This window comes from Neolamprologus brichardi, chromosome 3 (genome assembly GCF_056152115.1).
Source record: "Neolamprologus brichardi isolate AB-2024 chromosome 3, ASM5615211v1, whole genome shotgun sequence".
Taxonomy (NCBI): domain Eukaryota; kingdom Metazoa; phylum Chordata; class Actinopteri; order Cichliformes; family Cichlidae; genus Neolamprologus; species Neolamprologus brichardi.
Window position 1 is genome coordinate 36943111 of NC_142106.1, and position 27577 is coordinate 36970687.

The 27577-nt window shown below is 38.7% G+C and overlaps 3 protein-coding genes across 4 annotated transcripts; 1 reads left to right on the forward strand and 2 right to left on the reverse strand.

The window, feature by feature from the left end:
* Positions 1–1213: 1213 nt before the first annotated feature.
* LOC102787056 (butyrophilin subfamily 2 member A2-like) lies at positions 1214–8195 on the reverse strand. Its single transcript, XM_087837264.1, has 10 exons — positions 7890–8195; positions 7646–7708; positions 7048–7410; positions 6653–6946; positions 6449–6547; positions 6285–6320; positions 6170–6184; positions 2102–2125; positions 1949–1993; positions 1214–1853 (listed from the first exon to the last, which is right to left on the reverse strand). Exons 1-10 carry the CDS (start codon positions 7891–7893, stop codon positions 1234–1236), a joined length of 1563 nt encoding a protein of 520 aa, XP_087693390.1. The 5' UTR covers positions 7894–8195; the 3' UTR covers positions 1214–1233.
* A 3504-nt stretch (positions 8196–11699) lies between these two features.
* On the reverse strand, positions 11700–16238 carry LOC148104287 (butyrophilin subfamily 2 member A2-like). Its single transcript, XM_087838330.1, has 10 exons — positions 16235–16238; positions 15995–16057; positions 15367–15729; positions 14972–15265; positions 14774–14872; positions 14610–14645; positions 14495–14509; positions 13748–13771; positions 13595–13639; positions 11700–13499 (listed from the first exon to the last, which is right to left on the reverse strand). Exons 1-10 carry the CDS (start codon positions 16236–16238, stop codon positions 12904–12906), a joined length of 1539 nt encoding a protein of 512 aa, XP_087694456.1. The 3' UTR covers positions 11700–12903.
* A 2949-nt stretch (positions 16239–19187) lies between these two features.
* On the forward strand, positions 19188–27144 carry mfsd8 (major facilitator superfamily domain containing 8). 2 transcript variants are annotated; one of them, XM_087837279.1, is made up of 12 exons: positions 19188–20011; positions 20437–20522; positions 20727–20770; positions 22227–22467; positions 22576–22689; positions 22778–22922; positions 23973–24031; positions 24284–24392; positions 25651–25785; positions 25865–25968; positions 26112–26338; positions 26409–27144. In XM_087837279.1, the coding sequence occupies exons 1-12, from the start codon at positions 19956–19958 to the stop codon at positions 26613–26615; spliced, it is 1527 nt and encodes a 508-aa protein (XP_087693405.1). In that variant the 5' UTR covers positions 19188–19955; the 3' UTR covers positions 26616–27144. The 2 variants fall into 2 exon arrangements, with proteins under 2 accessions (XP_087693405.1, XP_087693409.1); XM_087837283.1 differs by having other exon boundaries at positions 20440–20522.
* Positions 27145–27577: the final 433 nt, after the last annotated feature.

Sequence of the window (27577 nt, forward strand, 5' to 3'; positions counted from 1 at the left end):
ATGTGATGCTAACAAATCTTATAGCTACTGCACAAGCAACACATGTCCTAATCACAGTATAAATAAAACGAGATGGTGTTATTGGCATACAAATACACTCCGTATACAAAGTAAAACATGCAACATCCAACGTGGCATTGGTTCTACATTAAGACGAGAGTGGTTTGAGAACAACTGTAAAACTAACCAAGCCACACACACGGCTGCAATCACAGTATCCTACACACTTGGGTATAAGAAGAAGGTACTGAGTGATACTAACTACTATGTACAGATCTGTGGTATTCTCCAGGATCAATTATTGTGCTCTGTGTTACCACAGGGTCAGCTTTATCAACAACCACAGTAATCATTGCATCACTGAAACACCGTCAGATACTGATGGCTGGATGCGTAGTGTTCTCTGTTTGTATTAACTATTAACTGTTGTTTCACAAAAGTTGGAGATGCAAGGCAGTGACCTCACATTCCAGGATTTTATCGTTTAGGGAATATCACAAAGGTAAGGAGCTTTTATTCCCAGGATAAGAAAGTTTGCCCTCTTTACCACTGGCAGAAGCACAGTAACACACTGCTAACAGAAATAGTCCATTACCTGTGTATAGAATTTTAGAGCAGCCATTGTTTTAGTTTTTTTTTTAAAAAAAAGGTGTATAAATGCGCCTGTAACACAGGTACAAAGGTCATTCCTCTAAACTTTACACCTGATTGTAAAATATTATGCCAATTTATCAGGGCCTAAGTAACCTGGGTCGGCAATATCTGACAGGCATGTGAACAACAAACCAGCTATAACGCTTAGGCTATCTGGTTTACTCACCTCATTTAATTTTTCTTTGTATTAGTGTGCATGAATTTATTATTTTTATCTTTCAGATCATTATTTTTTTATTTTTGGCTCACATTTTTATATATTTTTGTTTTCTTGCTCTTAATTCTTGCATTTAACCTTATTTTATTCGTACTTGCTTAATGTTTGATTCACTTTTTGGACTTCTCTTCATAATTATTTCAGATTAAAAATAAAAAATAAATTGCACACATTTATGTCTCTTCATAATCATAATATGACCTCCAAATTTTTAAACTGTATAAATAACCTGAACATGAGACAGAATTGATTGATTTAATGTCTCAGTAAGTCAGTATAAAAGTAATGTGAGGTCATTCGATACTTTCCCCATAAAAACAAAGAAAATGTTTCAGCTTGTACAGTTTTCCTTACTTACAATATTACGTTTCAGTCTTGTTCTCAACTGATTCTGCACAGTTTCCTTCATCACCTGTTTGACTCTGTACTTCCCTCTGTATTACCACCATAGGTGATGTGTCACCTTTTCCAGGGTTAAATAATGGAAAGATTTCACCTTTGAATGTAGCCGTGAAAGATCCAATTAGTGTTTTCTCTTCTACATTATAAAATGAAAGCTCACCACTGTCACGATCCAAATACACACCAACCGTCACTGGTCTTGAATGTAAAGGTATTAAAATCTCAGGTTTTGTGCTAAACTGAAAACTATTTGCTCTTTTGGGAGATGAAGACAGAAACCAGAAACCATTAGATGTGTTTGGAAAAGATGTGGATGAATTATTGGGGATTTCAGCTGCACTTGTAACTCCTACCCACCAGGACTGTTTGATGACTTGCTCTATGTTTTTATTCGTCATAGAAACCTCCCAGTAGTGTTTTCCAGAAGAGAAGCCAGATGTTCCTTTGATAGCTGTGACACAGGTAACCATGTCTCCATCAGGAAAATGATTTTTAGGAAGATCATCTGGGTGGGTGTCTCTCACTCTGTTGCCTGCAACCTTGAGGTATGGGTTGTTTCTGTCCTCAAGTTTAACATTTACTGTTGAAAATTGAATCAGAAAGAGTTACAAAAGTCATGAAAGAGAAAAAACTGTGAAAATGTGAGCTTGTCAACAAAATGAATGAAGTTATTACCATAATGATTTCTAGCTTCTGAAATGGATGTTGGCTGCACCACTTCTGTAGGGAAATAGAAAATACATGTGTTTATTATATTATGTCCTAATGACATAACCTTCATGAGTCACAGTGATTCTAAGAACAAGGACGGCTTTAGTAACGTCTTACCTCCTGCTAAAAGTTTTTCAGTCTCTGTAGAGAAATACAACAAATAGTTTATCAGTATTTTTCGTTTTAATGGATGAACTCATTTGAATCAGATTTCTTTGTCATGTCAACACTGTGCAAATGATTACAGAATGTCTTGTGTAGCTTTCCACAGTGATACTGATGGGTTAGTGTGGGATACTGCAATCCTATAACTTTTGTAATGTAGGAGGTGTATCTGATATCTCCATGTTGCTGATGTTTCTGCATCATCATAAAACTGTAGGTCCAGGATTAAGATTGCAACCAACCAATTACAATGTTGTGATTTCAATTTTTGTAGTGTGGGGGAAAAGAATAAACTGTCTTTGTTTAGATAAAACTCTCTTCTGAAAGACATGATAAGTATTTTAAGTGTTTTATTCCTTAGTTTTTTCAGTATAACAAATATATTATCGGGTTAGCTTTGCTGTTAGCCAAATTTAGGCTACTCCTGCTGGTTTCCTAGTGACAGTTTTTAAAGCATCAGCTAACTTCTTGACTAATGCTAACGAAGTGCTCAGACAATATGATTGGAGACTTGCAATATTGATCCTGGACCGACATTATGATGATGATGTAAGCACAACACCAGCATGGGGATAACAAATCACAGAGAGAAGTAGGATCCAGGTTCTTTCAGAGGCTGACTTTGCTCCATCTTCAAGCAAATGCTTCATCCTTTTATCCCGTTATTCCACATTTAACAAAACCACAGCTGATGTGAAAAATGATTTGTTCAGTGTGACATTCTTACCACTTAAGCCGTTCCCTGAAACACAAAATATTCATGTCAGGATTCATTTTCTGCCCGGGCACATGTTTATATAACTGAGAGCATTAATTTGAACTTGTCGTGTGCTCTTTCTTACCATCCATTTGGTCTCTTCCTGATTGGGCGTTCCTCACTAAAACACAAAACAAACATTTCAGGATTCAATTTCAGACAGTGAACACTTTCATATGACAGTGGATAACTTTAAAGTATTATCTATTTAAAGATATTATATAAATGTTTTCTTTCCCTAGCGGTAAAGCCTGCGGACCGGATGGGTTCAAGATAGAATTTTATAAAGCCCATATTGATATAATCGCTCCACTTTTACTCAGAATGGTGAACTGCTCTATTGGACGGGGCTCTTTCCCTGATAGCATATATGATGCCCACGTTTGTCTTCTCCCTAAGAAGGACAGAGACCCCACCAATGTGAGTTTATATCGCCCACTTAGTTTATTAAACTGTGATCAAAAAATCATTGCAAAAGTCTTGTCTTCACGCCTTAATAAAGTTTTGGGCACTTTAATTCAACACGATCAAACTGGGTTTATCCCAGACAGATTTGCTTTCTCTAATACCCGTCGTCTATTGAATGTACTGTATGGAACAAATCCTCCAAATTCAGCTGTTATTTCATTAGATGCACAACAAGCTTTCGATCAAATTGAGTGGAAATACCTGTTTGCTACACTTGAGAAATTTGGCTTTGGTAGTAATTTTACAACTTTGGTACGTATGCTTTATGCACGACCAAGATCATCGGTACTGACAAATTTTGATAGATCACATCCGTTTCTACTCCACCGGGGGACTAGGCAGGGTTGCTGTTTATCTCCACTGCTCTTTGCTCTAGCTATGGAGCCTCTGGCCATTGCAGTTAGAAGCAGCTCTGATATTGTAGGTATATCCTGTGGTCCTGTCAAATCCACTATAACTCTATATGCAGATGATGTGGCTCTAACACTGTCTGATGCCAGGCTCTCTTTGCCTCCCCTGCTTCATCTCATTAACAAATTTGGACAACTCTCTGGTTTCACAATTAATTGGGACAAGTCCATTTTTATGCCATTGGCAGATGGGCTCGACTCTAGCTTCATCTCTAGCTTACCTTTTAAAACCACCAGCAGTCACTTTAAATACCTAGGTATTAACATTCCCAGAAACCGTAAGCTGCTATTTAAATTGAACTTTCAGGTACTTATTGATAGTATTAAAGCTAAGATAGATAAATGGACTCTTCTCCCACTTTCTTTAATTGGACGTGTCAATATTATTAAAATGGTAGTACTTCCTAAATTTATTCATCTTTTCCAAAACATACCCATTTTTCTCACCTCATCCTTTTTTAAAACTATCGACTCTATCATTTTGTCTTTCATCTGGGCAAATAAACCCCACAGAATTTCAAAGGCACACTTGCAGAAACCCTTCTCTGAGGGCAGATTAGGCCTCCCAGTTTTCAGGCACTACTATTGGGCTTGCAATGCCAGAACGTGGATTTTCTGGAACAGTGTTTCAGCTGTTCCTGCTGTTCAGAAGGGAGGCGGTCCTTCTTGGCCTTTGATAGAGGCACACAATGCTAAATCAATTTTTGGTACATCACTTGATGGTATTCTGTTTTCTAAGCCCAACATACATACCAAACTTTTAAGTAATGATTTTGTCCTAGGTCATTCTCTTAGGATCTTAAAGCAAGTTAGGGGTGCTTTGTGCCTTCCAGACTTATCCGTTTTTGCTCCCATAACTGAAAACCTTTCTTTTTCACCTGGCTTGATGGACCCTGTGTTTAAGCATTGGTCAGCATTAGGTCTTCACACTATTAAGGATCTCTACATCGACAATTGTTTTGCTTCATTTGCTCAGCTGCAATCAAAATTTATGCTCCCCTCTGCTCATTTATTTAGATACTTACAAATTAGGAATTTTGTTAAACACTCTTTTACCCATCTGGATAAGCCCCCTGCTCATAGTGACTTTTATGATTATTTGATTAAAAATCCCACTTCCAAACACCTAATCAGCCAATTTACTACACTTTTTACACTTATACCACCTACTAACCACATCAAGGATGCTTGGGTTAAGGACTTGGAAGTAGACATATCGGATGCTTTGTGGGCCAATGGGTTAAAGAAGATTAAAGAATGCTCTGTTAATGCCAGACTACAACTTATACAGTTCAAGGTCCTTCATCGTTTGCATTTTTCTAAAACAAAGCTATGCAGCATTTTTCCGTCTATTTCGTCTTTGTGTGACAGATGCAAAGCAATGGATGGAACCCTTGGTCACCTTTTCTGGTCTTGCCCCACACTCAGGAGTTTCTGGGCAGAGATATTTAATATATATAACCGGATTTATGACTTAAAATTAGAGCCGGATGGTGTACTTGCAGTGCTAGGTTGCTCCCTAACCTCATTGGCACTCAGACGTCCTCTTCAGAAAGCCTTAATGTTTGGCATGATTGTAGCTAAAAGGCTTATTCTTAGAGCCTGGAAATCACCATCTCCTCCATTGTTCAGGGTTTGGCTACATGAGATGATTGCTTGTTTGTATATTGAAGAGGTTCGTCATCATTTGGCTGACACCCATTTTAAGTTTGTCGAAATCTGGGGCCCTTTTCTCAATCATATAAATGGGAATTTAACATAAACTTTAACCCCGTTTTACTGCACTTTGTGTTTGTGTGAAACTGCACTTCTGCCGGACCCTGATTCCTTCCTGGACATGTTTCCCACATCTTCTTGTCTTGGTGAACTCTCTGTTGCCCTGTCTAAACTCACACAAAAGATCATCTTTTTTGGACAATGGTGTTTCTGTTGAACTTTTGATTTGTACTGGCTAACTGGTGTATTTTTATTTTTTTATTTATTTTTTTATTTTTATTTTGTTTTTATTTTTTCGTTTTCTTTCCTGTTTGGGTTTTTTTTGTGTGTGTGTTTGGTTTCTTGTTTTTTTTTTCTTTTCTGTGCTTAAATGTTATTGTTTTTGAATCTTATGTCCTTTGTGTGGTGTGACGTTATGTAACTTTGAACTTAAAATCTTATAAATAAACATTAAAAAAATATTGATCCTGGACCGACATTATGATGATTATGTAGGCACAACACCAGCATGGGGATATCAACTCATGTGGAGAAGTAGGATCCAGGTTCTGTCAGAGGCTGACTTTGCCCCATCTTCAAGGAAATACTTCATCCTTTTATCCCGTTATTCCACATTTAACAAAACCACAGCTGATGTGAAAAATGATTTGTTCAGTGTGACGTTCTTACCACTTAAGCCGTTCCCTGAAACACAAAATATTCATGTCAGGATTCATTTTCCGCCCGGACACATGTTTATATAACTGAGAGCATTAATTTGAACTTGTCGTGTGCTCTTTCTTACCATCAATTTGGTCTCTTCCTGATTGGGCGTTCCTCACTAAAACACAAAACAAACATTTCAGGATTTAATTTCAGACAGTGAACACTTCCATATGACAGTGGATAACTTTAAAGTGTTATCTATTCAAAGATATTATATAAATGTATTATGTATGTATTCGGTACCTTTCTTTCTGTAGTACATCACTCCCAATGCAGCCAACACTAATGTGGCAACAAGAAGCAGTGCAAAGGCCACCCACCCACCTGGCGAGGACTCTGACTCTAAACAAAAAGCAAGAAATCTTGTATTTTAGCTTTTACTGTATTTACAATGAAAAACAAATAAAGATAATATAACTATCACACACACACAAAAATTCTCTTTACCAGGTTTAGCAGTGTTATGAAGAGTTCCCAGGCTCACTTTGGCCTCCTTTACCTCTTTATCAGAGAGACCCACTGAGCAGGAAGGCTCAGAGGTGGAGGAAAGAAGAAGCCAACTGTGGACTAAAAAAAGTCCAGAAGACAGATTTCTGTACACCAGACTTTGAGGTTTCACATCCTGCTTCTTGTCTGACCAGCGCAGGACAGGCTGTGGATACCAGCCTTCAGATTCACAGCTCACGTTCACCTTGTCATCTTCTCCCCACACTACTGATAGAAAAGGAGGACTTCCCGAAGCTAGGTAAAGTGTCCGAGGAGGAAGATGAAGAACATTTTAATGCGACGGTTTAGAGCAAAGCTTTGAACATCTTATACATTTCCAGCCCTAAGTCACTCACCTGTCACGATTAGATTAACAGGTGCACTGTCATAACCCTGGCTGCTGCTGACATAACAAAAAAAATCTCCTGCATCCTCAATTGTGACGTTCAGCAGCTTCAGGCTCACATCGCCTGAATTCAGCCCGCCTGACGCTGCATCCTTGAGTCCAAATGAGACTCGGCCAACGTAGGAAGCTTCTTCATATTTGAACTTTTTTGACTGGTAGTGCATTACCGGGCTGTCAAAGCGATTAGCACGGTACCAGCGTACCTCCAGCTCCTCTGCATTTTGCTGTGGACTGAGCCAGCACGGCAATGTGACCTGATGGCCACGAGTCACAGTGACAGGAGACGAGGTGGCAACCACAAAGTTGGTTGAAGCTGTAAGATAAATAACACTGGCATCATTTATCTTTTACACTGGCAGAGTGGAAAAGATGGTTAAACACAGAAAGATAAATCTTATTATAACAAAGTCAATCAAGTTTCCAGGTTTAGCAAGAGAAGTAACAATAACATGTGGCTAAACTTGAACAAATCAGAAACATTAAAGGTATGAGCAGAATCAGACACTGAGATTGTGCGTGTGTGTGTGTGTTACTAATCAGAGACTTACTGGGAGCAGCAGTGCAGGAAGATATAAACAGCGTCAGGAGACACAAACCTGTCACCCGTCGATCTGTAAAAAGGGAGGTGACGGAAAATTGTAAGGGGACGTTATAATTTCCTCCCCATAACTCAAATCTAGTAACGCTTAAGAAAACTAGCGTTTAATGTTGACGGCAGAAAAAAAGGGCCGAGGGCTAGTTCACGATTAGCATGCTGCTAAACGACAAGACAAGTGATCAGTGTCGACCTACCCATCGTGTTTCTGTAGCTCCACCGAGAAATCTCTGTCACACAGTCAGAGATGTGCAGCTTAAAGAGGGGGACGAGAAAAACGTGAAATCCAGGAGTCCGGTTTGTCCTTTCTTTCTCTGCAGTTTCTCCGCCGACCTCGATAGCTTGCTGCTTGCAATACTCTTACTTTCACTTTCATTTTCGTTAGAGAGGGCGGAGAGACGAGGATTTGAACTCTGAAACAACTGTTATTATATCGATCTCAGGATGTCTGTAAGTACAGCGTCTCCCGTTTGGGCCAATCTCAGCGAAACTTTGCGCGAACATCGCCACACATACAGTCATGATTACAATCTATATGATTTTGTTTTGTTTAAAAAAAAAAAAAAAAAAAAGACTTAATGTGAATCTAAAATGTTTGTTTCACGTGACACGCTCAACGTAGGTTGCCCGTATGTAACTTAACGGTCACCGTAGTTTGTATCGGCCACGTGATTTTGTTTCATGCGTCGCTACGAATGACTGCAGACTTTGAAAAAGAGCCGCAGACTGGGTCGATGGCGTGCAGCTCTGTGCCCTCATACAGATGTAGCTACGTACAGACTAAAATGGCTCATACCACTTTTTTGTCCGATACCGATATCATAAATTTGGATATCTGTCGATACTGATATGAATCTGATATAGTGTATTTTATAATCAATAAAACAGTTTTTATGTCTTGTTACATTTTGTATAAGTACATACTCAAGTTTTAAAAAACAAAACTCCAAAGCTATTCTATTATACCCGTATGCAAAAATACATTGCACCCAAAATATTTAAAGTTCACCAATACTGTTCTTTTTATTTTAACTTTTGGTAGAACTTTAAATCTAAGTATTTTAAGAAATATTCAAAAAATAATTCGAAATGCAATTTTATGCATATTTCAAAACCTCTTTGGTTCTGGAAAAAAAGAAGTGCAGTATCAGCACAAAAATAATGTTTATATTCAACAACTTAAAAAAAAATAACAACACGTTGTAGAATGGACCCTTTTATACTTAAAGCTGAACATAAATTGACACCCAGACTGGAAAGCAGTGCAAATAAATGCAAACATGGCTTCATGACACTCATATTTTATTAAGACGGAAGCTGTTTCTATCACATTTAACCTGAGACTGAATTTTGTGTAATTTCTACACACAGCTTAACACAAGTATAAAAAACTTATTTTTCATAGTTTCTTTTTTTTAAAACACGAAACGGTTTCGTCTGCAACACTGCTTTTTCCAAAGAAAGACTTGAGTCTATCCATTGAACGGTTAGATTTAATAATGACAATGCACAGACGTCTGAGCTGCATATATCGGTTGTAAAGCTTAATGTAGGAATGCTTTAAAAACATTCGGTGATGAACTTACACACTTGCTTCACATTTCTGGAATAGGTTGCTCGGAGATTAAATGCCAGTTTGGCAGCATGTAGCGAGGCTCCAAATGCTTTCAGTGTGAAGCAACTCCAGACTGCTGACAGGTCTTGCGAAACCAGCGAGATAGGATCGATACATTGTTTCTATCCTCTGTTCGGTATGTAGCCCTCTGAATTTTGTCAGATAAATGTTTTGGGCTTTTCTTTGTTGTTGTTTTTTTCAATTAAAAAGTCAAAATGTCTGAATGTTTTGTCTGTTTTATTTATAGCCTATAGCACATTTAAACAGCAGATGTTCACGGACAGTGTTTCAGAGACAGGCATTTACATTCCAGGTCTCCAAAAGTCTCCGTTTCGAAATCAAGGAATTAGCTGAAAAGTTTGTTTTGTTGTGTTAAATAATTGTGGAAAATAAAAAAATTTAGTAGTCGTTTAAATGTGTTCAGAGTTTGAAAATTGATGATTCATCTCATAAGTTATTATGACACACGGATCTCCCCTACATAAACTGGTGTTTATTAGCTAAAAGCATCAGTATCGTTATTGGTATCGGCAATGATGGACCACTGAAACACATCGTAATATAAGAAAAGGGAATGTGGTTCCAACCGTATGTACTAGATTTTCCATGAGACAGAAATGCTGCTGAAATAAGTGAAAATTCTTTGAGTTTGACTCTTTGGTCTTAAATTTTAAGAAATAAATGTGTAAAATTACAGGAAAAGATTCTGGTAGCTCGCTCCGCAGACTGTCCTCTAATTATACGTTTGTGTTAATTAATATAAATAAATAAACAAAACCCAAAAACAGACATTTCTGCAGAAAGTTGTTTAAAAAACAGTTTTGTTCTTTATTACTTAATTACTGGGGTATAATATTAATGGGCACTGGGGAGGTTTTTATCAGCTCAATAGACTGAGATTTATTAAAATACATTTAAAAGTAAAAAGTTTAAAGTCATCCAATGAGGTGGATTGGAGTCTTTGCCTGGCCGATTCTGGCCCCTGGGCCTTATGTTTGACACCCATGTTTTAATTACTCTGCCCAGCCTTCGAGGCTTTCTGATGTAAATGATCTTTCAACCTGTCACAGGTGACATGCAGCGCTGATTCCTAGCAGTGTTTTAGAAATCAGCTGTGATTGTTCGCAGTGTAGTGCCATTTATTTGCACCTTTGGTTTGGTGAGTCTCAAATTACAGCTTAGTAGAATATTTGATTGGTGCTGTCTGGGAATATATATTTTGCATCTAAAATACAGTTGGGGTAGAAGCAGAAATGAATATAACATAGAAATACTTACAGAAAATCCAAATACTGCCAGATGCTGAAAAGAAGACAATGTGAAACAGACTTTGAAACAAACTTAAATCAGACAGTTTAAAAGTTTAACTTTTTTATTGACTGTGGCAGAGTTTACACAGGGGGTGATATCAACAGGGAGAGTTCCCGAAGCCTGAGCAGGCTATGTGTGACTCTGTTAGAAAAATAATGACATTCATCATTGATATTTAAATCAGTTTTAATGACACGTCATGATGTACATCATAGGTGTCAAACTCTGGCCCGTGGGCCAAATTTGGCCCGCAGCCTAATTACATTTGGCCCGCGAAGCCATACCAAATTACTATTAGAGCTGGCCTACTGGTATTATACAGCTAATATATATATTGTTTAGTATTAAGCTTTGCTTGTTCCATATTCAGTTTTTCAGCAAAACTTGTTTGAGTCCATAAGAAAGTATACATTCTTATATCTGGAGGAAGATTTTTTTCCAATAAATATTAATGTTAGCCCGCGACTTTGTTCCAGTTTTGAATTTTGGCCCACTGTGTATTTGAGTTTGACACCCCTGATGTACATTATTTATTCTTAAAAGTAAAAACAGAACATTTTAAAAATGACAGACAATCAATTGTTTATAAGGTGGTAACGAGGTGATGGATGGGTTGGAGACAGTGACACTGACAAAATGATTGGAGGCTGAGCTGCAGGTGGAAGAGCAGACGATGCAAAGATTTTAGGTGCATAACAGGAGAGCTATGTGCAGAGCAGAGATAGTGTATATGTCCCACAGTGGAAATTTGTATTTATCGTTTTTATTGTTTCTTTTCAGATTTTAGTGTTTATTTGTGTGTAGTTTTATTTGCATGATGTTATTCTATTTTCATTGCACGTTTTTAGTGTTTTATTTCACATTGTTTTAATTCACAGTTGACTGCCTGGGCATGGGACAAATTAGCTGATAGGGACCACCTGCTGAAGCACGGGTGTGTCCAGACCTATTAAAAGGAAGCTAGCTGAGCACTGGAGGGGAGAGGTCCCAGATATGAGGAGGAACGCGTGGAGGCCAGGTGAAAAGAGGGACCAGCTGCCTGATCATGGGGGTGCGACTCCTCATCTGGAGACGAACCGGTCAGCGTGACGTGGCGGCCCAGTCCCGACAACAGGAACAGCAACAGTAGGAGACAACGTGTGTGATTGGCAGCAGGGCAGAGGTATACCTCTGCCTGCATTGGTGAGTAGTGTCTCCACTGTCGTTCACCGGGTGCAGTCGGTTTGGGGAAGGGTCGCTTCCGGGACGATTGTTCTGGCCCCCATTTGTTTATTTACAGGGCGATGACGTGAGGGGAGCCACGGTGGTATAGAGCGATGGATGCCAGTGCAGAATGCGTGATGGGCCCAGTGAAGGGACAAGATAGGGGTGGATAGAGGCTCTTCCCCGTCGGCCTGGAACAAGACTGGCATGGACCCCGCTCCGCAAGAGGAATGTCTGTCCAGCTCATGAACACCTATCAAACATTTATCCTGGGTTGTGGGACGGTTACATCGGGGAACCGGGTGTGATTTTTAGTGTATGCAGAGAATTTTTTTTTTCCAGCAGTTTTAGAAGTGGGTTTGTTTATTCCCGGGAGATTTTTGTATATTGATAACATTTTGTTTACTTTAAGAAAAAAAAAAATTTAATTAGTGCTCCCTGGCCTGGGAATAAACAGTTTTTGATCAGACCTGCATTATCATTGTGCCCTGGGTTTCTGACTCTCTTGCTCCCCCTTGTATCTAAAGAACCATCCTCCTTAGTAAGGCATCCTGGCATAACTGCTTTAGTGTCAGCATTACATATATAGTGGACAAAGGAGCTTTAAAATGGAACTGTCAAGTAAGCAGAACAGAGAAAGACCCAAGATAATTTTGTCGATGAAGTGAGGAAGAAAAGACACCTTTGAATCAAGAAAAGCCTCCACAGCAGCACACATGTTGTTTACCACATTTTGCCTCCACTTGGAATCAAATGTGTTAAAAGCATAAAGGTTTTCTTAATTATTTGCCAGCCTAAAGATTTAATAGAGACATGAATTAACTTTTAACCATAGCAAGAAATTTATAGTTTAAATTATATTTACATAAAATGATGCTGCAGCCATGGAGTTTGAGTTAATACGACCTCCAAATTTTTAGCTTTACCTTAAACTGTATAAATAACCTGAACATGAGACAGAATGGATGGATTTAATGTCTCAGTAAGTCAGTATAAAAGTAATGTGAGGTCATTTGATACTTTTCCCATAAAAACAAAGAAAATGTTTCAGCTTGTTTGTACAGTTTTCCTTACTTTCAATATTACGTTTCAGTCTTGTTCTCAACTGATTCTGCACAGTTTCTTTCATCACCTGTTTGACTCTGTACTTCCCTGTGTACTACCTCCATATGTGATGTGTCACCTTTTCCAGGGTTAAATAATGGAAAGATTTCACCTTTGAATGTAGCCGTGAAAGATCCAATTAGTGTTTTCTCTTCCACATTATAAAATGAAAGCTCACCACTGTCACGATCCAAATACACACCGACCGTCTCTGGTCTTAAATGTAAAGGTATTGAAATCTCAGGTTGTGTGCAAAACTGAAAACTATTTGCTCTTTTGGGAGATGAAGACAGAAACCAGAAACCATTAGATGTGTTTGGAAAAGATGTGGATGAATTATTGGGGATTCCAGCTGCACTTGTAACTCCTACCCACCAGGACTGTTTGATTTTTGCGTTTATACTCCTCATAGAAACCTCCCAGTAGTGTTTTCCAGAAGAGAAGCCAGATGTTCCTTTGATAGCTGTGACACAGGTAACCATGTCTCCATCAGGAAATTCAGTTTTTTTGTCTCTCACCATTTTGCCTTTAACAATGAGGTATGGGTTGTTTCTGTCCTCAAGTTTAACATTTACTGTTGAAAATTGAATCAGAAAGAGTGACAAAAGTCATGAAAGAGAAAAAACTGTGAAAATGTGAGATTGTCAACAAAATGAATGAAGTTATTACCATAATGATTTCTAGCTTCTGAAATGGATGTTGGCTGCACCACTTCTGTAGGGAAATAGAGAATACATGTGTTTATAATATTATGTCCTAATGACATAACCTTCATGTGTTACAGTGATTCTAAGAACAAGGACGGCTTTAGTAACGTCTTACCTCTTGCTAAAAGTTTTTCAGTCTCTGTGGAGAAATACAACAAATAGTTTATCAGTATTTTTCGTTTTAATGGATGAACTCATTTGAATTAGATTTCTTTGTCATGTCAACACTGTGCAAATGATTACAGAATGTCTTGTGTAGCTTTCCACAGTGATACTGATGGGTCAGTGTGGGATACTGCAATCCTATAACTTTTGTAATGTAGGAGGTGTATCTGATATCTCCATGTTGGTGTTGTTCCTGCATCAACAAACTGTAGGTCCAGGATCAAGATTGCAACCAACCAATTACAATGTTGTGATTTCAATTTTTGCAGTGTGGGGGAAAAGAATAAACTGTCTTTGCTTATAAAACTCTCTTCTGAAAGACATATTAAGTATTTTGAGTGTTTTATTTATTTATTATTTCTGTATAACAAATATATTATCAGGTTAGCTTTGCTGTTAGCCAAATTTACAGGGTATTTTTAAGCATCAGCTAACTTCTTGGCTAATGCTAATGAAGTGCTCAGACAATATGATTGGAGCGTTGCGATATTGATCCTGGACCGACATTATGATGATGATGTAGGCACAACACTTGCATGAGGATATCAACTCATGTGGAGAAGTAGGATCCAGGTTGTGTCAAAGGCTGACTTTGCTCCATCTTCAAGCAAATGCTTCATCCTTTTATCCCGTTATTCCACATATAACAAAACCACAGCTGATGTGAAAAATGATTTGTTCAGTGTGACGTTCTTACCACTTAAGCTGTTCCCTGAAACACAAAATATTCATGTCAGGATTCATTTTCCGCCCGGACACATGTTTATATAACTGAGAGCATTAATTTGAACTTGTCGTGTGCTCTTTCTTACCATCAACTTGGTCTCTTCCTGATTGGGCGTTCCTCACTAAAACACAAAACAAACATTTCAGGATTTAATTTCAGACAGTGAACACTTTCATATGACAGTGGATAACTTTAAAGTGTTATCTATTTAAAGATATTATATAAATGTATTATGTATGTATTCGGTACCTTTCTTTCTGTAGTACATCACTCCCAATGCAGCCAACACTGATGTGGCTACAAGAAGCAGTGCAAAGGCCACCCACCCACCTGGTGAGGACTCTGACTCTAAACAAAAAGCAAGAAATTTTGTATTTTAGCTTTTACTGTATTTACAATGAAAAACAAATAAACATAATATAACTATTACACAAAAATTCTCTTTACCGGGTTCAAGAGTCTTACAAAGAGGTCCCAGGCTCACTTTGGCCTCCTTTACCTCTTTATCAGAGAGACCCACTGAGCAGGAAGGCTCAGAGGTGGAGGAAAGAAGAAGCCAACTGTGGACTAAAAAAAGCCCAGAAGACAGATTTCTGTACACCAGACTTTGAGGTTTCACATCCTGCTTCTTGTCTGACCAGCGCAGCACAGGCTGTGGATACCAGCCTTCAGATTCACAGCTCACGTTCACCTTGTCATCTTCTCCCCACACTACTGATAGAAAAGGAGGACTTCCCGAAGCTAGGTAAAGTGTCCAAGGAGGAAGATGAAGAACATTTTAATGCGATGGTTTAGAGCAAAGCTTTGAACATCATATACATTTCCACCCCTAAATCACTCACCTGTCACGATTAGATTAACAGGTGATCTGTCATAACCCTGGTTGCTGCTGACCAAACAAATGTAATCTCCTGCATCCTCAGTTGTGACGTTCAGCAGCTTCAGGCTCACATCGCCTGAATTCAGCCCGCCTGACGCTGCATCCTTGAGTCCAAATGAGACTCGGCCAACGTAGGAAGCTTCTTGATATTTGAACTTTTTTGACTGGTAGTGCATTACCGGGCTGTCAAAGCGATTAGCACGGTACCAGCGTACCTCTAGCTCCTCTGCATTTTGCTGTGGACTGAGCCAGCACGGCAATGTGACCTGATGGCCACGAGTCCCAGTGACAGGAGACGTGGTGGTAACCACAAAGTTGGTTGAAGCTGTAAGATAAATAACACTGGCATCATTTATCTTTTACACTGGCAGAGTGGAAAAGATGGTTAAACACAGAAAGATAAATCTTAGTATAACAAAGTCAATTTTTGGTATCAGCAAAGTTTTGAGGTTTAGCAAAAGAAGTAACAACAACATGTGGCTGAATGTGAAGAAATCAGAAACATTAAAGTAACAAGCAGAATGAAACACGGAGATTGATGATAAATAGCAGAATGAATGTGTGTGTGTGTGTGTGTGTGTGTGACTTACTGGGAGCAGCAGTGCAGGAAGATATAAACAGCTCCAGGAGACACAGACCCTTCACCCGTGGATCTGTAAAAAGGGAGGTGACGGAAAATTGTAAGGGGACGTTGTAATTTCTTCGCCATAACTCAAATCCAGCAAAGCTTAAGAAACCAAAGTTTGATGTTGACGGAAGAAAGACGGCCGAGGGTTAGTTGACAATTATCATGCTGCTGAAAACAAGACAAGTGATCATTGTCGACCTACACATCGTGTTTTTGTAGCTCCACGGAGAAATCTCTGTCATATAGTGTGAGATAGTGAGGGCTCACTTGACCGCGGTGGGACAAGATAAAACAACAACCCAAGGAGTCCACTTTGTCTTTTCTTTCTCTGCAGTTTCTTCCCCGAGCTCGATAGCCCGCTACTTTCTAGTCACTTACTTTCACTTTCATTTTCTCCTGAGAGGGAGGAACTCTGAAAACAATATTTTATTGTAACGATTTCAGTGCGTCTGTAAGTATAACATCTCCCGTCTGAGCCCATCGCAGCTGGTGGGGTGTCAGAAGCATACCAGCGAGATAGGATCGATACTTTGTTTCTATCCTCTGTTCGGTATGTAGCCCTCTGAATTGTGTCAGATGTTTATTTTTTTTATTTTTTTGAAATAAAAAAATAAAAATGTCGCAATTACGTTTTTCAAAATTCATGAAAAGCTGAAAGGTGTGTTTTGTTGTGTTAACTAACTATTGTGGAAAATAAAACTCACAGTGATTTAGTGGTCTTTAAAACGTGTCCAGAGTTTGCAAATTAATGATTCATCTCATAAGTTATTATGACACACGGGTCTCCCCTACATAAGCTGGTTCACCCCTACATATTAGCTAAACGTATCAGTATTGTAATGATATCGGCAATGATAGACCACTGAAACCAGGGGCGTAATTTCCAGTGGGGTCGTGCCCCCCAATAAAATTACAAATTAGCTTGCATAAATAGGCTGTTGATTTTCTTTACTCGTTTCAGGTATTACCAGCAAAATAGTTGCATGTTTAATCATCTGGAAATTTACCCAGATATATTTATTTATTTAGACAGAGATCTATGAGATCCATGAGACAGATAGGTTTATAAGTTTATAAGCTAACTCTGTTAGCAAAATAATGACATTCATCATTGATATTTAAATCAGTTTTGATGACACATCATGATGTACAGTATTTATTCTGTAAAGTAAAAACAGCAAAATTAAAAAATGACAATAACAGACACCCAACTGTATATAAGGTGGTAACGAGGTGATGTACGGGTTGGAGACAGTGACACTGACAAAACGACTGGAGGCTGAGCTGGAGGTGGCAGAGCAGACGATGCAACGACTTTAGCTGTGTAACAGGAGGTCCTTGTGGAGAAACAGAGAAAGACCAGAGGAGGTGTGTGGATGTAGTGAGGAAGAAAAGACACCTTTGACTAAAACCAAGAAAATTTTAAAAACATTTGTCCTGCACACACTCAAAACACTGTTATAAATAAGGGTTATTTTTATACTAATTTAAATAATGTTAGAATTGAGTTATTGCACTTGAATTCTGTAAAATATATAGCATAGTCCCATTCTGGACAGATGATGAACACTGTTGCTGCATGTGAGAGGATGTTAATAAGGCTTAACTGTAAAAATGAAAAGGAAAGACTACTGGGACAGTTTATGTGGGTTCAAATTCAAAGACAAAGTGGAAACATAGCCTGTATTGATCTTGAGACTGTGCACTAGATGTTTGGCAAATGTATATCACCTAATAACTTACTGTACACATTTCTTTGCACACCGTACTCTATGTCAGTGTATTTGAACTGCCTTGTTCTGTGTTTATGTTTTTATATGTAATTCAGTAAACCTTTAAATTATAAGAAAAACACACCCATTCTTTTTAGAGATTATGCAGAAATACAACCAAATAAATAAAATTATGTTATCCGTATACTTATGTGACATAAATAATGAATGTCTTCATGTCAAAACAACAATGCCCTGGTAAAGAAGGCCTAGCAGCCGCTGCTCTTCTTCCGTGTCCTAAGGAAGAATAACCTGGACCAGAAGCTGCTGCTGGCCTTCCATTACTCCTCAGTGGAGAGTGTGCTCTCCTACTGCATGGGTGTTTGGTATGCACTGAAAAAAAGGCCATGTTGGATTTACTTAATTCAATAGTGGACATTGGTTGCACGCAAATGTTTTGCTTTGGCAGAAACTTGAACAAATAAGTTAAATCAACACAACTTATTCATATTCAATAAACCTGTGCATTTTGTGTTCATAAAATGCGATTGAAACATGTTTTCAAGTAAGTTGAGCTCTTGGAATATTTTAATCCTTCACAATTTTGTCATTTTATTTCAACACTATTCAATAACTTTTAGCCCAATACTACTTGGTCACTTAAATACTACATATTACATAATGTTCAACAAAGTCTAGAGTCTGGTTACCATAAAAAGTGAATGGATCTACAACAACTACCGTCCTCCTATTTTTATCCTGGTTGCAGGGGGGTTGGGGCTTAATCCTGAAGTGATAGGTTACAAGGAAGGGTACACCCCAGACAGCTCGCCATTCTATCACATAGAGACAAACAACCATTTGTACCAGATGGTGGATTTGAACCAGGACCTTCTTACTGGGAGACAGCAGCACTAACCATCATGCCACCAATCCAGGCTTACCAAAAGTAGGAAAGCTATGATTTCAACGCTTGATGCAGAATTTTCTTTACATTTTTGTCCTTGACAGGTTAAACCACAATAAATAGCAATAGCATACATGTGGTGTGTCTAGTTGTCTGCCTCTTATAACTCCAGTGATTTTCCTGCAGTTTGAAATCTCATGTGATTTAATATTTTAATACTGTCATGAGTAGATTAAAAGGTGATCTGTCATAACTCTTGATCTACCTTAATACTCAGGTCACTCACACATGAATTATATTCAGACCAAGTCCTCTGCACTACTTTCAAGCATGTTGCATCCTGTTCACTAATGTGTGTCCTTCTATTGTTTTGTATATATTCCTCTTGTTTTGTACATATTTCTCCTGTTTGTTATTTATTTATGACGTCTTAATATTTATATTTTATTCCTGTAGAATTTTGTTGTACATGTACAATTACAATAAAGGACTATTCTATTCTATTCTATTCTACTCTAATTTTTCACATATAAAAGTCAATAATTGTGCTCAGATTCTTCTACATTAAAGCTGAACTATTTTCCCTTTAAATAACTTTTGTATCAGCCCCGCACTGTAACTGCATCCACCAATCGCAGCACGGCGTCCTTCTCGCCGATCCAATCAAGTGACCCTCGGACTGTGTTTGGGTGGTTTGCTAGTTTTCACGTGAGCGCGGTTCGTCAAGGTGCGCGCTAACAGTCGAGTAAACACGGATGTTATTCGAAATTAGCGTCTAAAACACTGCGCAGCTGGTGCAACAACAAAGGAAAGACACCTCAAAGTGTTTAATGTTTATATAAATAATTTCATGTTAAGTTTTTGATAAGATATGATAAGCGTACTGAAGAAAAACCCCGGCAGAACACAGTTTAATTGGGACTCAATTTGCCTTATTTTGAAAGAATTTACCGGAAGCCGATGCTTAAATAATGGGTGCCTTGCGTGTTAGAGCTGTCACTGATATCATAGTCCAGCTTTGCGAGTTTTTATGTGGCGTACTGTGCTTTATGTGCTTTTTTCTTGGTAAAACGACCATTTATCATGGTTTGTGGGATCAGTTAGACTCGTGCATATGACTTAAGGTGCCAAATGTTTGTCCCTAACGTTAGCTAGCTAGCTACTCGGAGCTTTATGGGAGAGGTGAAAGTTAGCAAGTGTCGTTCACTGACCCTCGACTACATGGCGACCTAAAAGTACTATTTTGCTTTTTCAAAGTCCACGGGTGGAGTCATAATATCGCAGAGTTAGTGTTTTGTTAAAAGATGACTCAACCTGAACCCGACGACACCACCCCGCTGCTCAGGGATGAGAGGACCAGGTAAGTCCAGATAGCCGCATCCCTAAATAAAAACAACGAGAGGAAGCTTGAGTATGAATACACTGTTACCCAACAGGTTGTAGAAGCACTGGATTTACTGGCCTTGTGTTGTGTTTGTTTTGCCGTATGTAAGCAACAGAGTTAAGCTACAAAGCAACTTAACATAGGTAGACTTTATTTACAGTCGCTAAATAAAACACGCAACTGCAGTCAGAGATGGTGGGTGCAGCAGCTTTATTCACCTTTATTCTTTAACCCAGTTTTCCTTTGTCATACTGTGTTCTCGCTCCTATAAAAAGGAGACGCTGACCTGTCACTTGGCCATATATCTTGCTGGCTAGTACATTACTCATATAGGTTACATTGTCTTGCTGGTATGTCATCCTTTATGGATAACTTTATGGATAATCTGTACTCCATGTCAGCAGCGATGACTCACAGGATGATGACTACAGAAGTCGGTGGAGGTCCATCAGAGTCATGTACTTCACTATGTTCCTCAGTAGTGTAGGTGAGGACACGGGAATATAACACTTTTATCATGTTCAAAGTCATGATCTCAGCACTGTTACAGGAAAAACAGAAAAACTGTGGTTTCTGACCTGTGATGCCATTTGATGAGACATGAAATAACTTCAGTCTCTTTTAGCCTAAAAACATGTTGAGCATCTTCAACAGCTTGTGTGTCATTAATGTGATCTGTGCTCTCTCTCAGGTTTCACTATTGTCATCACATCACTTTGGCCCTATTTGCAAAAGGTAAGTAAGTATGACACAGTGTTTTTTGGGCTGAAGATTGTTGCCTGATTCAACTGATGTCAATAATACAAACTAAGCTCCGTGGTTTGTTTTTGCTACTTAAATGCAGTCTTGGGTGTTTAATGAGGAAGTGAAAGATGCAAAGAGGATTGTTGGGGATTTAATTTAGGATATAGTGCCCTGCTCTTTGCCGCGGTCAAATGACTGAAAGATTAAGCACTTGTAAGAAGGGTTCCTATACGGGTGCTGGAGAATACTTGAATTTATGTAGTGTTTTCAAGGTTTACAAAGGTGCTTGGATTTTTAATTAAATGCTTTAAACTGCTTTGAATGTAACTGCAGTCTGTTCATTATATACATGAACAGACTGCAGTTACATGACCCGTGATGTGTTTGGTCAGAAGGTTCCTTTGTAAGTGTGCATGCGCCATTAGCGTGCTGCCTGCTGTAACACATAATTTCCTTCGGGATTAATAAAGTATTCTGATTCTGATTTTAATAGGATGATTCACTGTTTTCTGTTAGCTTGTCATGTCCGCCGCTGTTCTGTCATGCCATTGTCTCCCCAAAAACACTTCAGTCGTCTTTTGTGAGTTCATTTTTCTCCTTGAACTTCTGCTATGTTTTTTTGCTCATTCCATTATGTTTAATTCAACTTCTGTCTTACTTAAGTTGCAGTATACTTAAGTTGCACCACGTGTTGTGCTTTTGAAGCTACAGTTCAGCAGTATATATTCATGTATGCCATAGGTGTCAAACTCTGGCCCGCGGGCCAAATGTAATTAGGCTGTGGGCCAAATTTGGCCCGCGGGCCAGAGTTTGACACCTATGGCATGTAATTTGGTACGCGAAGCCATACCAAATTACTATTAGAGCTGGCCTACTGGTATTATACAGCTAAAATATATATTGTTTAGTATTAAGCTTTGCTTGTTCCATATTCAGTTTTTCAGCAAAACATGTTTGAGTTCATAAGAAAAGATATATTCTTATATCTGGAGGAATAAATATATTTCAATAAATATTAACGTTAGCCCGTGACTTTGTTCCAGTTTTGAATTTTGGCCCACTGTGTATTTGAGTTTGACACCCCTGATGTATGCCACTTTAGTGTCCTAAAACTGGATTCCAAGTATATTTGAAAGCCTGAAATGTTGTTACTTTTCTACATACACTTGTATGCAATGAAGAGGTGAAATAATGTGTATAAACCCTCCTTATGGTTGGACAATGTGTAGGACCCTGCATGTTCTGATTTTACTGTTACACTGAGACATTGGTCTACCAGTGAAGTTTTTCTTCACACTTTCCTTCCACTTCATGCAGCTTGAAAGCCGGTGGAATTATTGCCTAAACATGTATTCAGTTTAATATGTGGTGGCTTTGATCAACAGTGGGGTTTGATGTTGTACTAGGTTTCCTAGGAGGTCTAATGTGGAGCATTCATTTCTTACAGACTGATGACAGCACTGATGCCAGCTTCCTGGGATGGGTGGTTGCAGCATACAGCATCGGACAGATGGTGGCCTCACCCATTTTTGGCTGGTGGTCCAATCATCGGCCACGCAGGGAACCACTGGTGTGTTCCATCTTCATTAACTTGGCAGCCAACATCTACTATGCCTACGCGTACCTGCCGAAGACCTATAACAAGTATCACATCCTCATGTCCAGAGTCTTTGTGGGCTTCGGAGCAGGTGATCATTTAAATATAGACCTAAAAGTTTGATATAATTTCCTTAGTAAGCAAATTGATCTGTTTCCTTTATGATGATCCATGACACGTTTCAGTCTCTCCATGTCAGGTAACGTAGCTGTGGTCAGGTCCTATGTTGCTGGAGCTACATCACTGAACGAGAGGACTGGTGCCATGGCTAACATGAGTGCCTGCCAGGCCCTCGGTTTCATCCTCGGGCCAGGTAAGTTTGACAACAGGGAGCAAAGCTGCGAGTTTGCTGAAGAAAAGATCAGTTTTAATGTTTGTTTATTTTTCTGTGTACATGTCAGCCCTGCAGGCATGTCTGTCCTTCATTGGAGAGGAAGGTGTCACACTGGACTTCATAGCGCTGAAGCTCAACATGTATACCACCCCAGCGTTACTAGCTGCAGTGTTCGGCCTCATCAACATCCTGCTCGTCGTCATTCTGCTGAGGTGACTGAACAAATTCTTGATGTGACTTCTTGTTTGTGTATAACATAGTGTTGCCATAAACTTGATCTCTGTACTGTAGTAAATCTGTCTTCATCCCTCAACTGGGATTTTTTTCTTCTTTTTTTCTTTCTTTGTTTTTTGAGGCACTACCTAAATTAACTTTAGTGGTCACCAGGGTCAAAGATTTAAATCAGGACTGTTTGAGAGTTTAGTATTGTTGATCTGTCAGTTTATGTATAATTAATGTTTTTAAATGCCGTATAAATGTGAAGGTTCACAATTCTTTCAAATTCTGTCTTAAAGCACTATTTGTGCTTTTGAGTTTTATTGAACATACTGAAAAAATGATCCAAGTTTCTCTTCATAACCTAAAAAACGTCCTCTGTGAATTTGAAGAACATTTCATTTTGCTGATTTGAGAAACTCATATTGCTTTTGCAGTTTGTTTTGGGTCATTATCTGTTTACACAGTCTGATCAGGAGCGTTTGGTTGAATCCGAGCAGAGAGTGCAGCCCTGCTGCTTCTATCAGCAGTCACAAAAACACCACTGACAGTCATACATGTCTGCCATAATATTAGCCCCTCCATGTTAGACAGATGATGTGGTATGCTTCAGATCATGAGCTGTTTCTCTCCTGCTCCATACCTTTCTCTTCCCATCATTTCGATACAAGTTAATAAAAGTTAATCTTGGGTTTATCTGAACAAGCATTTTTTTACAGAGCTGTGCTCTTTTAGATGTTTGCTGGCAAAGTCTAGTCTGGCCTTCAACTGGTTGCTTACACCTTTTAAATTATCTGTATTTACATTCATGAAGGTGATTGTAGGCCTTGACAATGATACTCCTGTGTCCTGAAATATTTTTGACTTGTCTTTAACATGTGAAGTTGTTTTCCTTAACCATTTTTTGAAGGAAAAAAAAAGGATTGGTCTTTAGTAGAATAGTTCTGGAAAATTTCACTATTTGACTGTTCATTTTGTTATTTTACATGGACTAAAAAATACTGTGGATATACCCTTTAACTAAAATGTCTGATTCTTTCCATCAGAGAGCATCACATTGATGAAGATGGAAGGCACATTCAATCTATCAACTACACATCAGAAGGTGTATCTATTTTTCTTTAGCATTTACTGTATGCCAAGGAAAGACCACTTCCTGAAGTCAATTTACAGAAAAAATGAAAACTATTTGGACTAAAACATTTATTTATTTTTAAGTCATTTAACATACAGAGTGACATAAAGCAGTACTGCACCGAGTCTGAATGGCTAATGTTAAAGGAATCATACATTTTGAGTATGGAAATAAATGAGTCATGTTTTACAGTTTCTGATGGAAGATATATTTGTTTTCTAGAGAGAGTTGATATTTCAGAAGAAACTGTTGAAAGCATCGATCAGGTGGCTGTCATGACATCCAACATCCTGTTCTTCATCATCATGTTCATCTTTGCCATCTTTGAGACGTATGTATTTCTTCAAAGACGTCAGACTCACAGATGGTACATAAAAGCTGGTTCCAAGTAGGGCTGGGTATCGCCACTGATTTCTATTAGTTATTCAATTTTGATTCATGAGGTCCCGATTTGATTTCATTTTGACTCAGTCAGAAATATTGAGATAATGATCATTTACAAGTACATGTGAGACTTCATCAGAGGTGTAAGCATCACAGCAGATAACTTTGTGTCAAAGTAGATGATGTTCCTGTCCTGGCTTTTTGTAGCAGATAACCTTTAAATATTCTGCAGTTGAACAAAAACTGAAGAAAACCATTAATCATCTCAAGAACATTACCTGATGCTGCTGAAGTGAAGCAGAGCAAAGTTACAGAGGTCATTTTCAACGAGATTAACACTGACAGCACTAGTGGGAATACAACAAATTTGACTGCACATTTACGCAGACATCACCCTAGTGCAAAGACAAGTGGAAGCAGACAAAAACAACAAGCACGCATGCTACAAACTTTACCCGAGTCATTTAGACAGCCGTTAGCACATGATTCTCCTTATGGGGACCTGATATGTTTAATATGCTGCTGAGAATATAGCCCAGAAGAAGCGTATAGTATAGCTTTTATTTTGGAAAGAGCCATTTCTCTGTAATAAACTCTCTTTTCCAAAGATGAGTGATTTCTCGATCAGATAGATTTATTATTATTTTTATTATTATGTTGTTTCAGCAACATTAAATTTAAAAACTGTACTTTTGAGATAAAATATATATTTATAATTTTAATAAATGACAAATTAAAAAGGCATGAACATTTTTTTTTTGTATCGAAAAATTGGCCAGCAGGGTGTGACTTTTGTACTTAAGTGAAAAGACCTAAAGTTGTTCTGATGTCTATGGGAAACAGCACTTTGACTTCCTTGGTCTGTACCCTCAGTCACACTTGGTTTATGGTTTCAATCAGTAGTTTTAAGTCTCATTGAATGTAACAGGAAGTTCATTCTATAGATTTGAATGTAACAGGAAGTTCATTCTATAGATTTGAATGTAACAGGAAGTTCATTCTATAGATTTGAATGTAACAGGAAGTTCATTCTATAGATTATCTCTGTGACTGACAAGCTTCCAATTTACATCTGGTTTCAAAATGCGAGCATGGTGACAGTTCTCAGCCAGAGCTACGCCCGTCTTTTATATCCAGTCTAGGCAGTCTTTCTCTCTCTTTAAAGCCTCTTTTGTACTCTGTTGTGATTTTGTGTTTTTCTTCAGAATTACCACGCCCTTATCTATGGACATGTTTGCCTGGACAAGGGAAGAAGCTGTGCTGTACAACGGGATCATTCTCTGCTGCATCGGATTTGTATCAATCTTGGTGTTTCTGGCTGTAAAAGTGGCTGCTCTTAGGTATCACCCCTCTCACTGCACATATAAATTACATCAAATAAAGAATCGCCTTTCCTGAATTTCGTTAATTTCCTTCCAGATTCGGAGATCGGCCTGTGTTGTTAATCGGCTTGGTCATTATTTTCTGTGGCTTCTTTATTCTTCTTCCATGGGGAAACCATTATCCTAAAATCCAGTGGGCAGGTATTGATCAGTTGAATTAAGTAGTCAGATTAGTTTCCAGTTGTTGCCATTTTGACTCTTGACAGCTCAGTGTGTAGTTGTTACATCTTTCCAAGCATCTGTTTAGATTTAAACTAATTTTTACCCTCCTCTTTCACAAACAGACATAAAAAACAACTCCTTTGTGACTCAGATGCCTGACCTCATGCCAGCCCCGAACAGTACTGTGGAGCCAACGGGGTGTCCCATTGAACAAACCTGGTGCCAGTATACTCCCGCTATACACATAGCTCAGTTCTTCTCAGCGGACTTCCTCATTGGAGTGGGATACCCAGCCTGCAATGTGATGTCCTACACACTGTATTCCAAAATCCTTGGACCCAAACCTCAGGTAAATACAAACGTGTGATGCTTTAAAATAATTTTGAATGTGCCCATATACTTCTCAAATGTTTCACCAGGGTGTGTACATGGGCTGGCTGACGGCGTCGGGCAGCGGGGCACGGACACTCGGCCCGGTCTTCGTCTCCCATGTCTACACCCACCTGGGACCTCGCTGGACCTTCAGCCTCATCTGCGGCATGGTGGCAGGAGCCATCATCCTCCTCATCTCGGCCTACCGCAGACTCATTGCCTTTTCTGTTCGCCATGGAAGGATTGTAGAGTAGCATTGATGGAAACTGATCACTGTTTGTTATACTTGCTTTCAGCACATAAGTCCTGGCCATCATGACAACCTTCTGTCGCTGCCCCTTTGAAAAGTGGGGACGGATAAGCTTTTAAAAGTTTTTAACTCAGGGTTTTGACTTTTTAACTCTTGCAAAGACAGTTTTTTATAACATGATCGAAGACCGCTGCTTCATGATTTATAAAGGAGCTAAAACTGCAGTGAGCACGGAGCTCACTTGTTGGGAAAGAAAACATGACAGAAGTGTGTCTTTGAGTGATGAACATAATTACACATGCATTACATCATAGAACATTACATTTGACAATTTTAACATTTCCTGCTAAACTCTTTTTCTTAATGGAAAAAATACTGATATTATTTTTCCTTCTATTAATGGCTTAACCTGTAGTTGTTTAAAACTGCAAGTTTTTGTCTATTGGAAAATATTCAGAAATGTCTGGGTGGGTGCAGGTGTGTATGGTAACAATAAACTGAATAATAAATAAACTGTTTAAGATTTTATCTAACCCTGTGCTGGCAGTATTTAGTGTGTATATCTTATGATGAGGTGGGCTTCTTTATATCAGACAATGTATTATGTGTAGCCTAACATTGTTGCTCCTCAGAGAAGGCTTAATCAGCTGTGCACTTTAAATTGTTAAAGAAAAAACATGAGAAGAGGCAGGAAGTGTTCCCTCTCTTTAAACAAAAAACACTGCAGACCTCTTCTGGCAATCTGATGGATGACTCTGCATTTGGTTGCCAGGAGCACGATACTTTCTGACTAATAACGTTTTGTGGTGGGGGGATTATGGTGTGAGTTTGTTTTTCATTCCAGTGAAAGGAACTTACTGACATCTTGGACAACGTCCCCAACTTTGTGGAAACAGTTTGAGGATGGACCCTTTTGTTCCAGCATGACTGAACACCAGTGGACAAAGTAAGATCCATAAAGACAGT